We start from the raw sequence: 13,121 nt of genomic DNA on the forward strand, positions 1-13,121 counted from the left end.
CTTTTCTTCCTGGCATTCCCATTGTACATGTTACTTCTTTGTAGTTGTCCCACGGTCCTTAGATAGTCTGATTTTTTCCTGTCTTTGTCTTTTTTCTCTTTGCTTTTCAGGTTTGGAGGTTTCTGTTGGCATGTCCTGAAGCTCAGAGATTCTTCCTCAGTGGCCTCTGGTGATTGCTGGATTAATGTCGGCCGGTTTCTTACTGTTTCCTGTTCCTTGCCCTGTGCTTTCTTCCTTTTTTCTCTTCCACTTTTCCCTGCTTTTTTGTGGTTTTAATCAAGCACTTTCCATGATTCCATTTTCTCCATGATGGGTCCCCCAGACACATTCTTCATTTCCTTTATGGTGTTTTGATCTCTGCTGTGTCTTTTTAATTTTTTCTGATCATTTCCACCTGTTTACATTACTCATCTTTTCTCACATGTTGTCTACTTTTTTTCACTAGAGCTCCTAGCTTATTATTGATAGTTACTTAAAATTCTTGGTCTGATAATTCCACCATCCCTGTCATATCTGAGTCTAGTTTGGATACTTGCTGTCTCATCAAACCATCATGTTGTTTGCTTTTTAATGTGCTGTATAATTTTTTGCCTAAGACATGATATGCCAGGTAGAAGGAACTCTGTGAGCCGTCCATGAAGTGACGATGGGGCGTGGGGGCAGCACATGTCCTGTAGGGCTGTGATTGGGTCTCGTGCTCTCCTGAGTCTGGGCCGCAGGCTGACCTCCTCCCTCTGTGGGACCGGACGGCCCGCCACCTGCACTTGGAATTCCTCTTCCCTCAGTCCACCTGGGCTGAGACAAACCCCAGAGGTTAAGCTCTTGAGGGTAGGCCTTGTTGAGAACTGAATACTTTGTTGTATTTCTAAAAGGGTACTTTTCCCCTCCCTCTACTGGAAGCAGGAGGGGATTTTTGTCTGATCTTCCCTGAGAACCTGGCAGCGTTCCTGGAGGTGAAACCTGCCAAAGCATTGGTGCCCTGTGTCCCCTCAGCACAGTTGGTGGCTGGAGGCTTCGTCCTAGCCTTCTCCACACTGAGGCCTCAGCCGCTGGGCGGTTGCTGTTCAGGGTTTCCTGCCCTACTTCCTGCGGACACTTCTGCCCGCTGAGCTGTGATCGTCCGCATCTGCAGGTCAGTCTCCGGTTTGGGGAGCAGCCGTTTGCCCTGTGACTTCACGTCTCTGACCAATCAAAGGAGAGTTGTTGATTCTTCATCGAGTTCAGCTTTTTGCTTGTTAAGGTGTGGCACCAAACAGCACGTTCTCTCTGCTCACGGCGTTCGGTTTTCAGGAGCTCTTGGCTTTCCCTCTTTGTAGCCTCTTGTTCCCGTGTTCCCTTGGTTTCCTTGTGGACACCCGTGCTTTCACTTCATCCCTGTGTGGCTCTGGGATCATTTCATAACCAGTTCGCTGCTTGTCTGACGGCACTCCTGCCACGGAGGGGTTGTTTCTTGAGTGATCAGTAGAAGATGGTTTCCGCCAGGGTCCTCCTCCAGCTGGGGAAGTGAACTCCAGGGGGACATGTGGTGACCTGTGGGCCTGAGCTTTGCCTGGCATGCAGGGATGGAGCAGCCCAGATGCTGAGTCAGCTGCCCTGCCCTGGTGTCCTCCGTGTGGGAGGGGAGGGCGTGCTGACGCCTGGGGCAGGCCCAGCAGACCCTGAGCGAGTCCTTCCTGTCTGTGGACACGTCTCTCCTCATCCTTCCAGCCCAAGCCTCGCCATGTTCCACGGTGCTTCAGGGAGCTCTGCTCTCCTTCCAGGCTGTGTTCTCCCATCGTCCCTGAGTCACCTGCATGTTTGTGTGCAGGCTGCGCAGAACGAGGATGGCCCTGCGCTGTCACCTGGGAACAGTGACGGATCGTCTGGTGCAGACCAGTCGGCCATCTCTCTTCCTGTTCACTTAACTTTACCATCGTGAGGGTAACACTAGTAAGGAAGTGTGTGTTTAAATCGCATACTTTCATGTAAGGCCAAGGAGAGAGAAATTTGGATAACTCGCAGGCCTCCAGCCTGGGGAACCACCATACCAAGTTTGTGGTTGGAGGTTTTTTGTTTATTTTTGCTGCTCAATGTGAATTTTGATCATTGTAGTAAGTACTTGTGTTTGCTGCATTCCACGGATTGTGTTTCCATTTTTTCTTCAAGATCAAAGTTTTATTGTGATTTTGTCTTTGGACTGTGGACTTTTAGAAGATTGTTGTTTAATTTTCAAAAACACAGGTATTTCCAGATATTATTTATTTCTGGTTTAATTCTGATGTGGCCAGAGCACAAACTTCTTATGATTTCAGGTTGTTTTAAGTACATGGAGGGTTTGTGTTCTGAGGAGCAGATGCTGTGTCTGGGTGAACGTCTCATGTGAACCTGGGAAAAAGTGCGTGCTGGCTGTTTGTGGAGTTCGGGTCTTCCGTGTCTGTACCGATTTTCCACCTGCGTGTTATGTCACTTACCGAGAGGGGAGTTCAGGTCGGGATTGTGGGTGATTCTTCCTGCCAGCGCCGTCCGGTTTTGCTTTGTGTCCTTCAGTGTTCTGGGACCAGGTCCACACAGTCGGCCTGGGGTTAAATGTGGGGACTATTTGGTTCATTGGCTCTTACCATTTTGAAATGTTGTCTTGATCCTCGATAACTTTGCCCTGAAGTTAACTTGTGTGGTGTTAGCCACTGTGCCATCCCTTCTGTCTCGTCTCCGAATTGGTGTGTGTGGCGTGTTTATGTTTGCTGGGATTCTCCGTTCCGTTGGGCTGAATGTGTGCTGAGTGCATGGGTTCACCCACCGTCTTCTGTCCTGGCTCCGCGGTTTCTGACAATGAATCTGGAGTCAGTATTGCCTTTGTTTCCCTACATTTGATGCGTCTTTCATTGTTCGGCTGTTTTTTTTTTTTTTTTTAAGATTTTATTTATTTGAGAGAGAGAGAATGAGAGAGAGAGCATGAGAGGGAGGAGGGTCAGAGGGAGAAGCAGACTCCCTGCTGAGCAGGGAGCCCAATGCGGGACTCGATCCCGGGACTCCAGGATCATGACCTGAGCTGAAGGCAGTTGCTTAACCAACTGAGCCACCCGGGCGCCCCATTGTTCGGCTGTTTTAAAAGTATTTTATTGGTTGCTGGTTTTCAGAAACGTGATTAGGACGTGCCCTGGTGTGGTTGTCTTTGGCGTCGGTGAGCTCGCTGGCCATGTGCTTGTGCACTTACCTGCCGTTGCTCCTTCCAGAGTTGTTTCTTCTTTCCCACACCGTCCTCTCTGTTGTGGGTGCAGTTTACAGTGCATCAGGCCACCAAGACCGTTCCTGTCCCCGCTGTTCCCCGCCACTGGGGACAGCGTCACTGGTCTTTGTGTCTGTGGGGTCTGGTCTGCGGTTCACCACATCCCGTTCTTCTTCATTCATTTCAGATCCTGTGTTTTCCACTAGTTTCATTCCTGTCCTTTCTTCACATTTTTTTTCTTTTAAGTGTCGTTTGTGTCTTCCTTTAACTATTTGAGTGTATTTATTACAGCACTTTTAACATTTTTGCCTGTTATTGACGTTGTTTGGTTATAGCCCACGGGGGTGTGGGGTCCAGTCTGCCGCTCCGCGTTGGGAATGAGCTGTGGCACGTCGGGACCCCGTTGCTGCCTTCTGGGTTTGTTCGGGTCCTCAGACGCCAGGATGGGCTGTAGCAGCTTTGGTTCCTGGGGCTCCTTCAGCCTTCCTGCTGAGGGGCCACCTCTATGTGGTTTTTACCTCACAGGTTCAAAGAGGTGGCTCGCTGGACTTCGAACACCATTCATGCCTTTCCACCCCCAGATGTTTGGAGGCCCCCGGCCCCCGTCCTGCCAGCCCTGGTCTGGCTGTCAGCCTGGCGCACCCACCAGGTTCTTCTGGTTTCCCTTCTCCTATTGGCGTCCACATGTTGCCCTTGGAACACAGTCTGCGTCGGGGCCGGGTCGCCATAGTCCTGCCCCACCCGTCATTCCGATGCCTGGATCCAGGTGTCTCACGTCTGCGGTGTTCTAGTTGCTGGGGACAGGAACACAGCTGCTGAAACGTCGTACTTTATGGCCAGGATCGTCACTTTTCTGGTTTTTGTCCATGTGATTTTGGGCGGTTTTTTATGACTGATCTGGGGAGATGAGCTGTTGTCCCTGTCATTTTATCTTCCTAGAACTCCTTTTATCTCCTTTTTAAAAATTAGATAAACAAAGGGCTTTCTACATGTTGGCTGTTTATGGTTTATTTTTATTCATGCTTTATTTAGCAGTTTTTCAGAAATTAATTTTTCCAAGTTCTGAAGTATTTTCTATTCAGTTTTTATTGACTTATATTCACTTCTCTTTTAGGCCATGCTGGTGTGTCTGCAAGCATGATGAAGAAAAGGACTTCCCACAAGTAAGCACCTCTGAAACTTGCTTTTAGATAGCAGGTTGTGGCCGTACGTGACGTGGGGTCTGAGGTGCATCGTGACACCCTCTGCCCCGGGTTCGGGAGGTCTTGCCTCGCTGCATGTTGAGTACAGACCTGCAGCCGTGTCCCTTGTCCGTGGCCTGGCCTGTGGCTGCCTAGGCCTGTCCTTCCACCTCTGAAAGCCTCTGGGCCGTGATTTCCCCTCCAGCTCAGAGGGGCTGGACTGACGGCCGGAAGCGTCCGTTGTGGTGAGGGTGGCAGGTGCGTGGTGAAGCCCTCTTGCTTCTCTCCTTGGAAGGGCTGCACGCTCTTGGCTTGCAGGTTCTTGTCTCCGATCTGCTGCTGGACAAGGAGCTCCTTGTGGACAGAGGCCTTCGCTCATGCTTGAGGGCCTGGCTAGCATGCTGACAGGTGCTCGCTCACTGCTTTATAACATTTTCAAATAAATGAAAAGCTTGTAATTTAGGGAACACATATGCATGTTGGAAGATAATTAAAAAGCCATGTATTTTAAGTGACCAGTAGGTTATAAATCCTAAATTCTATAGGTACCAGAGTAAAGAAGTCACTTTTTCTCTCTTAAATCTTTGTGTATGACGTAGTTACATTTAAAAAGAAAATTGAGATACTATCTTGAATAACACTGTGCTTGTACTGAATTACATTTAATAGATTTCACAAGTACCCACCAGGTTCTGCTCGCTGCTACACTACGGAAATCGCTCTAAAGAACCAGTTCTGATTGTTTGGAGTCTTAATCGTAGACTTGTTAACTCTGGAAGAGACCCTTTGACCCCAGCTAGCACCTCCCAAGCCTCTTGTTATAGCCGTTCTTTCCAAATTTTTCCTACTGAGAGGCTCGTAAGTGCCCCCGCCACCACCTTGTGGGGTTGAAGAGCATGAGATGCCCATTCGTAATGGTTGGTGGTCAGTGCGCACATGCCTCCCATTTCAGAGCACATGTGGACATGTAACGTAAATATCTATAATGCGTAGTTTAAGAAATGACCTGGAATAGAAAGGTGTGACGTTAAGGTGAGTATGTGTGTTCCTGAGGTTTGATAAAGCATTTCCCAGATTCCGTGGATTTGCCCATTACTAACCTTCATGCTTCTGCCACATCCAGGGACCTGGTCATTCATGTACTGTCTCTCCCTCATTATCATACCACAGCATTACCGTAAATGGTAAACCATGTCTTGGCCCAAGTGGAAGGTAACCAAACAAATACAAGCGTTAAATATTAGGTGATGATAGAAATGTAACTACAGTGGGGAAGAGAAGCAAGGCACACGTTAACTTTGCAAGACCAGAACAGTTCATGCAAAATAGATTTTGCCATAATCTGTGTTAAGATAAATGGCTTTAAGAATGTAATGTGCATTCAGTTTTATCCATTTTTACACATTGCCGGGTATCTAGGACTAGAACATCCTTGACTCAGGATTGTGGGCATTGTTGGGTTTGTGCAAGGATTTTACGAGCCTCGTCTGAAGCATGATCACCTGTTAACTCCTGGCTCTGAGGTGCTGGTTATTTCTCCCCCCAGAGCACGAGGAATAAATAAACACCTACCTTTAAAACTTCGCTGTTCATATGTGTGGCAGCTGAAGGCATCTGACCCCTGGGCTCTGCCGTGCAGGGAGCTTGACCTAGTGCTTATTTCCATTGAAAGTAGAGGGCCGTGACGGAGTTACTCTGTAGCAGAGGGAGCTGGGAAGAAAGGAGAGGCTGTCGCTCCCACTCGCCTGTGTCTTCTCACCTCTGTGCACCTCTGAAGATGGTTGGAAACAAAGACCCATGATGCACAGGTCTGCTCCGTTTACCACGGGCGGTGTTGCTGGCTGCCTCTGGAGCGGCCCCTGCCCAGGAGCCTGTGCGAAGCAGGAAGCTGGATGGCTCAGCTGGGCGCCTTGGCACATTCCTCCATCTGCCTGGCACCGTGCTTACCGGGCCTAAAAATCCTGATGTGGACCAGGACGGTTCCTCTCCACAGGTGACATGTTTATGGAAACCACGTGGAAAAGCAGACCTGGAGCCTCACTCTGCCCTCACCTGCCTCCACTGTGGCCCTCCGGAGAGCGAGTCGGGCATGCAGGCCTGACCCACGCCTCAGTCCAGGGGGCTGAGCAGGAACGCCACGTGTGGACGCCTCTGCTTGCTGGAGGGTGTCCCAGGCACACCCAGGAGGTGCGTGCTGGCGGAGCCACCGTCCCCGCGGGGACCGGCAGGACTCGGGGACTCGGGTCTGCCGTGTTGGAGCACCGCGGCACCCAGAAGTTGTGCAGCTTGGCTCGTTTCTGCTTTTACAGTAAAGGGAACAAGCTTACATGCCCCCTGCCAGCAGGGCCCCTCACTGCATTTTGGGAACAAGTTGGTGACCGGCATGTCCTGGCTTCTCAGGAGGTGGTTTGGGAAATGCCTCTCAGTGAACAGCCTGGGCTGCGTGGGTCCACACGACCTGCATTTCTTTCCGTAAACACGGGACTGCGCTGTGCGTGTATTTTCTCCTCCTTATGATTGTGTTCATAGCACTCTTTCTCCAGCATGCTGGATTGTCAGAATGCCGTATGGAGTACGTGTCACATACACAATAGGGGTTAGCTGGCTGTTTGAGGTTATCGGTAAGGCTTGTGGTCAAGCTATTAAATTTTGAGGAAGTCAGAAGGTACACCCAGATTTTCAACTGCGTGGGGGGTCAGCGCCCCAGTCCCTGCTTTGTTCAAGGGTCAGCTGTGGTTTTTGAAGGGAAGGTATAGTTGGGGGACGTCTAAGGTGAGTTTAGCTATAGTGGTTCTTTGTTTCAGTTTTCAAACGGAAATCTGGTTCTTTTTCTTCCCTAATTTGAATAGTGGATGCATTTCCGTTTCCAGGGTTTTGGTGTATTTCCCACTAACGCACATTTAGAGAATGGACCAGAGCTATTACACACTAAGTAGAGATATTTCCAGGGAGGGCTTTTCCATTTGTTAAGACATAAGTCACTGATGGCGACAAGGACAGAGACGCCGCCTCCTCTTCGTCGAGTCCCTGGGTGGCCTCCCTGTCAGGGAGGAACCCTGAGCCCTTCCATGCACAGAGGCTAACGAGCTAGCCCGGGCTGCTACACGCAGGAGTGACTGAGCGAGGGCTCACAGATAGGACGGCAGGACTCTAGAGCACGCAGCGACCACACCGTGTGTCCGCGGGGAACGTGTTCTAGTCTCCCGTCGGCAGAGTGGGTGCTGTCCGTGGTAAACACACGGGCTGGGTGAGCAGTGGAGCCTGGTGCTCACTGCCTTAAAGCTATCAAAACCTAGACGACTTCTTAATCAGCTTGTGAGGAGCTGCTCTTCACACTAGTGAAGTGGGTAGCGTTTTGGAAGGCCCTCGGCATTGGGAGGCTTCCGTGGACAGCTCTTAGTGTGTAGACAGAGTAACGAGAGAACCCCTAGCGATTTGGGTGGAAGACAGACCCACTCCCTGTCGTTTTTATCTTGTCCTGTTAACCAGCAGGGGCAGTATCTGCTGTGGAACTTTATTAAGCAGCACGTAGCAGAAAAGCAGTTTTTTCGTTCTTCTTGCTGGTGGGCATCTTGTAAAAAGCCATTTTGATTTAATCCGTATTTTCTGCTGAAATCTGCAGGAACACAGAGTAAGGGAACTGCTTTTCTAGGACAGGACTAAAGAGAATAAGGAAAGCATGCCAGTAATTAATGGATACAGCGACATACACAGGGTGTAACAGGCATTTATTGGTTCATAGCAGAGTTGTAGTAGTTGAAATTTGATTGAAGAAGTGTGGTCCCTTTAACTTTTGGCTACCAAAATAAGATCCTCCGGTCCTGGGGGCTGTTTGGGGTGGGTCTCAGACATGGAGGGAGTCTGGGTAAACACTGGAAGGTCTTCCCACACAGAATTTCCTTTCTGGTTGACAGAACAAGTAGCATGGTCAATTCAGAACTTACTTGAAGTGTTGAACGTGTTGAGCGAGGTACAGAAAGTCCCCTGCAGTCGAGCTCGCCTTGTTGGGAACATGGATGCATAGAAATTAGTGTTGGTTCTGAATCGTGCTCCCCAGGGGTGGTGCCTGGGGCCGAGTGCCCGGGAACCTGTTAGGCTAGAAGGTCTGGGATCGTGGACTCCGGTCTGTGGGGCCGGCGCGGCCGTCCGCATGTGCTCCGGGTGGCCGCCTGCCCGCGGCTCCTCTGAGGCTCGTCAGGGAGCTAAGCGGGTTGTGTAGCAGTGAGAGCGGCTGCTGAGGGGCCGGCCCCCGTCCACTCGCCATTGAGGACACACAGCAGCTCACTGGTCCCTGAAACCAGTCATGTCAGAGATGGCTTCTGGAGATAAGCAGCGAGCAAAGTGATCATAGGTGTTCACCTCTGGTCTCTGTACTTTACCCTCGAATCCTTTGGATGGTGACTCAGGGCAGCCTTGTCCTTGCGCTCGGCTGCAATTCAGGCTGCCTCCCCGGAGCCAAGTTTCTGGGCATCTGTGTGCAGCCGCACGGTGTGTCGGCCTGGCAAGTGGTTGTGGAGAGCGCTGCAGACTCATTCCCAAGAATACAGGGATTGAGAGCCGTTAAAAAACACATGTGTCCAGGGAGGACCTAAGTCAACATCACCACGTTTAGGAAGCCCTCATTTTAAATTAGAAAAGCTGTTTCCGTTGATAATGTCCCATCTGCGTGCTGTTCTTTGAACCACCCAGAGGTGACCTGAGGGTGTGTCCCGATTCTGGACCTTCTCCGGGAATCAGACACATTCCTCTTAGTTTGCTTTTATACGTACTGTTTCAGCTCGTGAAAATAAGCTTTTATTTTTATTGCGGCTCTTGTTGATTTTTATCTAAATTACCAATTAGCAATTAAAATAAGATTTAAGAACTTGTTTAGGATATAATTTTTAACCTTTCTAGTTGTGAGCAATTTAAAGATTTTTAAAAAAATTTTTATTTATTTGACAGCACAAGCAGGGGGAGCCACAGGCAGAGGGAGAGGGAGAAGCAGGCTCCCCGCTGAGCAGGGAGCCCGTGATGTGGGACTCGATCCCAGGACCCGGGATCATGACCCGAGCTGAAGGCGGACGCTTCACCGACTGAGCCACCCAGGCGCCCCTCTAGTTATGAGCAATTTAAAATGTACACAAAAATAGAGTAGCATGTAGTAAGTCCTGAGCCCTGTTCGCCAGCTTGAGCGATCATCAGTGTTTTGCCTGATAAAAGACACTAATATGATACACGAGCGTATCACTCGTCACCTGGTCGATGCTGGTTGGAAGAACTTAAATCAGCTTACAAACAACATATATTTGTGCACTCTTAATATGAAATAATATTTGATATTTTAACATGTATAAAGACATTTTAGAACACTCTTCTTCTGTAAGCCGTGGCTGCAAGAGCCTTGGGCAGAGTCATGTCCCGGTAGTTGGGGAGCTTGACTTCGACTTGAAACACAGGTGTGTTACTCTCAGTACTCGTGGTTGCCTTCGGTGCTGCCTCGGGGAGAATGATCTCCGTCACCTCTGCCTTTTCAGCCAGACTGCTGATGAATCTTCTTTTCCTTCTTCCTTTAGAGCCAGGGACGTGATGCCCCACAGGTAGAATTACCCCTGACTAAATGCACGCACTAGAAGTGAAGTTCGGAATTGAAACATGAAAATGTATAAATCTGTTTTTATATATAGTTTCCTGCAGAAGTAAGATACTAATTGCATTAATTTAGCAGTAATTAAATTAAAAATTGTGCTTCATCTGCCCATAAAAATGAACTGCTTTTAAGTCATTGTAGGAAGATTTGAAAGCACAGGTGGACCCAGAGGAGGACAGCCTAAGTATTTCTAGTGCCATTCTGGGATTACTCACAGCTGCCAGTACTATCCCGAATGTTTGAGAAGCCTTTTTTCTCCCTATCTGTGGGTAATTATGTGCGTAAGATTTTCATGTCACATTTTCTCCATCTCTCATGGATTGAATAGCTGTGTAGTACGAGCTGCTGCGTCGGAGGCCCATGTCAAACGTGCTCTATATCTCCAGTCTCCCGTCATGGACGCAGCTCAGAGCGCAGCAGTTGGGTCTCTGTCCGCCACCTTGGATAAATTCCTGGGACAGCGGATTGCCGGGTCGGGCGCCAGAAGGGCTGTGTCTGTACCATAAGCAGAGAGAGGATTGTACCTCGCCATAATTTGCATTAAAACAACTCCTCAGAATTTGCAGTTTTTGTTACTGAGCTGGAAAGTTCATCCTACCTCATCCTATTGGCAGGCCAGAACACTAGAAATTTCTGGGAGACCTAAAGTGTGTTGGGACAGATTTATGTAAATAGTAAGCTGAGCTGAGGAACTCTCTGCCACTTTGAGGAGAAAAGGAGGCCGTCCAAAGAGTGACCACCAGAGTAGACTCTGGAATCCACGCAGGTCGGAGACCACCACTGGCTACAGCCGAAGAGAAGCCAGCTCGCCTAGTTGCTTGCCTGCCCCTGCTGCCCTCCCCAAGGTCTCACTCACCTCCTGGCCGCCCCACAGCCCCCTGCATCATAGCAGCGTGTCAGATCCTGCCCGACGTCAGGGCTCGCCGGGGCCCAAGGACGTGCTCCCCACCACAGACGCTGTGGCCCTGGCAGACGGCAGGCACCTGAGGAGCACTGATGGCACGAGAGAGTGTCACACACGACGGAAGAGCTAACCGGGGATCCACACCCAACACAGATGAGGCCGACTGCAGAGTTCATAGAGAACCAGGGAAGGAGGCGAACATTACCCCCGATGTTGGGAGACTTGTTAATTGAAGAGACACCGTTGAAGAGAAGATCAAGCCATCAGTTTCTAGAAATTAAAGATACTATGTAAGATATTCAGTAGATAGGCAGAAATTCAAGCCTATCTATTTTACCTGATTCAGGAACACTTGGTCTGAGTCCTTCTGGAAGGTGAGCAGTGTTGGGGAAGGTGGATTTTGGAGGACACACCTGGGAACCCTGCGTCCCTCCTGTTACGAAAGGAGCGGAGGGGGTAGGATCAAGAGTCATAATATGGGAGATAATTCTGTGCAGCTCTCTCTAGATCGGTCAAGAGCTAGTTGAGGGGTGGTGAAAAACACAAGTCACAAGTTCCGGTGACATTTCTGATTGCAGGAACAAAGAAAATGCTAAAAGCAACTCTGAAAAACCAGTCAAAATGAAGAAGGATCGATTGGCACCTGACATCTGTAACTTGGAAAATGGGAGACAATGAAAATACTGTTTTCTGACACAGGCACTGAGGGGAGAAGGGTCTTGAAGCTGATGTGTGGACCAAGGTGGTTGGGGACGTGGGCACCAGGACAGCATCTGGAGGCCTGCAGGAACCTGTGCTTGCCTCTCTGAACCCCGTCTGCGTCACCACAGGGTGTATTTAGAAAAATAACATGTCCACGAGATGGAAATGTTACAAGAAGCAACACAAATCTTTCCTTCCTTGTTTGTTTCTAAATAAGGTAATGTTTTTAAAAAGTTACTCAGATAATAACGAAAGGAAAAATAACAATTTAGAAGAGCAGCCCAAATTTGAGCAGCGTCAGGTGGGGTTACAATGTGCTGAGGTGTTTTTTTTTTGTTTTTGTTTTTTTTTTAATTTTCCTTCTTTTACTAAGTTTTTTGCTTATTTATGGTCTTGCTAGAGCTAGGAAAGAGAAGGCATAAGTTTTGATTAATTGTGGATTTTAGTAGAAGAATGTTAAGTCTAAATGCAGCACTTCAGAGGTTAGAGGTAGCTTCTGTAAGACCAGAGCTACACCACGTGCGGGGCACAGACGGAGGGAGACGCGGGTGACCGCACAGTGCCGCACAGAGACGCACAACAGGGTGCTGGACCCGCCCAGGCATCCCGTGGACGGCAGCAGGACTTGGGGCTTCCAGCTCCCTTAGCGAAGACAGAGGGAAGGACCGCTGTGTCCCGGGTAAAGGGTGCAGGGGCCGCTTTGGAGGGGACCACCCAGCAGCTCTGAGTCCCTTGTGGGACCCCGGGGAGGGAGGGGGCCTGTGCTGCTGCTGGACACAGCCGGGAAACACGGCGGAGCACGGTGCCCCGCTCCCTCCTCAGGAGCAGCTGTGGGCCACAGCAGCGACGCTTGTGAGTGTACGAGGGATGCGTGGCCGAGCGTACCGCTCTGCGTCTCCAGCTGACCCTCTGTGCTGTCACTGGCCAAGTTTAGGGTGGTTTTGTTGAGAATCATGGTTAACAGAAGATGTCCTGCCTCAGAGTCTCGGATAGAAACTTCTCTGGCTGTGGTCTGTATTCTCCAAGGAGACAGAACAGGTGGTGATTGTGTGCGTGTGTGTGTGTAGGTGTGCGTGCACACGCACGGACATCCATTAGAGCCCAGGGAAGAGCTGGTGTTGTAGCTCCAGTCCGAGGGAAAATTGCATCTTCCTGTGAGAACACTTTTTCTTAAGACCTTCAACTGATTGGACGAGGCCCACCCACACTGTGTGTGGCCATCTGCGATTTCCATGAGTTTCTAGAAGAGTGCCTTCACAGAAAACACCTGGAGTAATGACTGACCACGTACCGAGTACTGTGGCCCAGCCACGTTGACTCACAGAAAACACCTGGAGTAATGACTGACCACGTACCGAGTACTGTGGCCCAGCCACGTTGACTCACAGAAAACACCTGGAGTAATGACTGACCACGTACCGAGTACTGTGGCCCAGCCACGTTGACTCACAGAAAACACCTGGAGTAATGACTGACCACGTACTGAGTACTGTGGCCCAG

General features: G+C 49.7%; 1 protein-coding gene across 3 annotated transcripts in view; it reads left to right on the forward strand.

Moving 5' to 3' along the window:
* The window catches only part of SPIN1 (spindlin 1), an 81,583-nt gene that overhangs the window by 53,789 nt on the left and 14,673 nt on the right, over positions 1-13,121 (forward strand). For all 3 annotated transcript variants that reach the window (XM_078061384.1, XM_078061386.1, XM_078061385.1), the window contains one exon: positions 4,320-4,368. In XM_078061384.1, the coding sequence (XP_077917510.1) occupies positions 4,320-4,368 (49 nt within the window). The remainder of the gene's footprint in view (positions 1-4,319; positions 4,369-13,121) is intronic.

Source organism: Halichoerus grypus, chromosome 14, assembly GCF_964656455.1.
Source record: "Halichoerus grypus chromosome 14, mHalGry1.hap1.1, whole genome shotgun sequence".
Lineage (NCBI taxonomy): Eukaryota > Metazoa > Chordata > Mammalia > Carnivora > Phocidae > Halichoerus > Halichoerus grypus.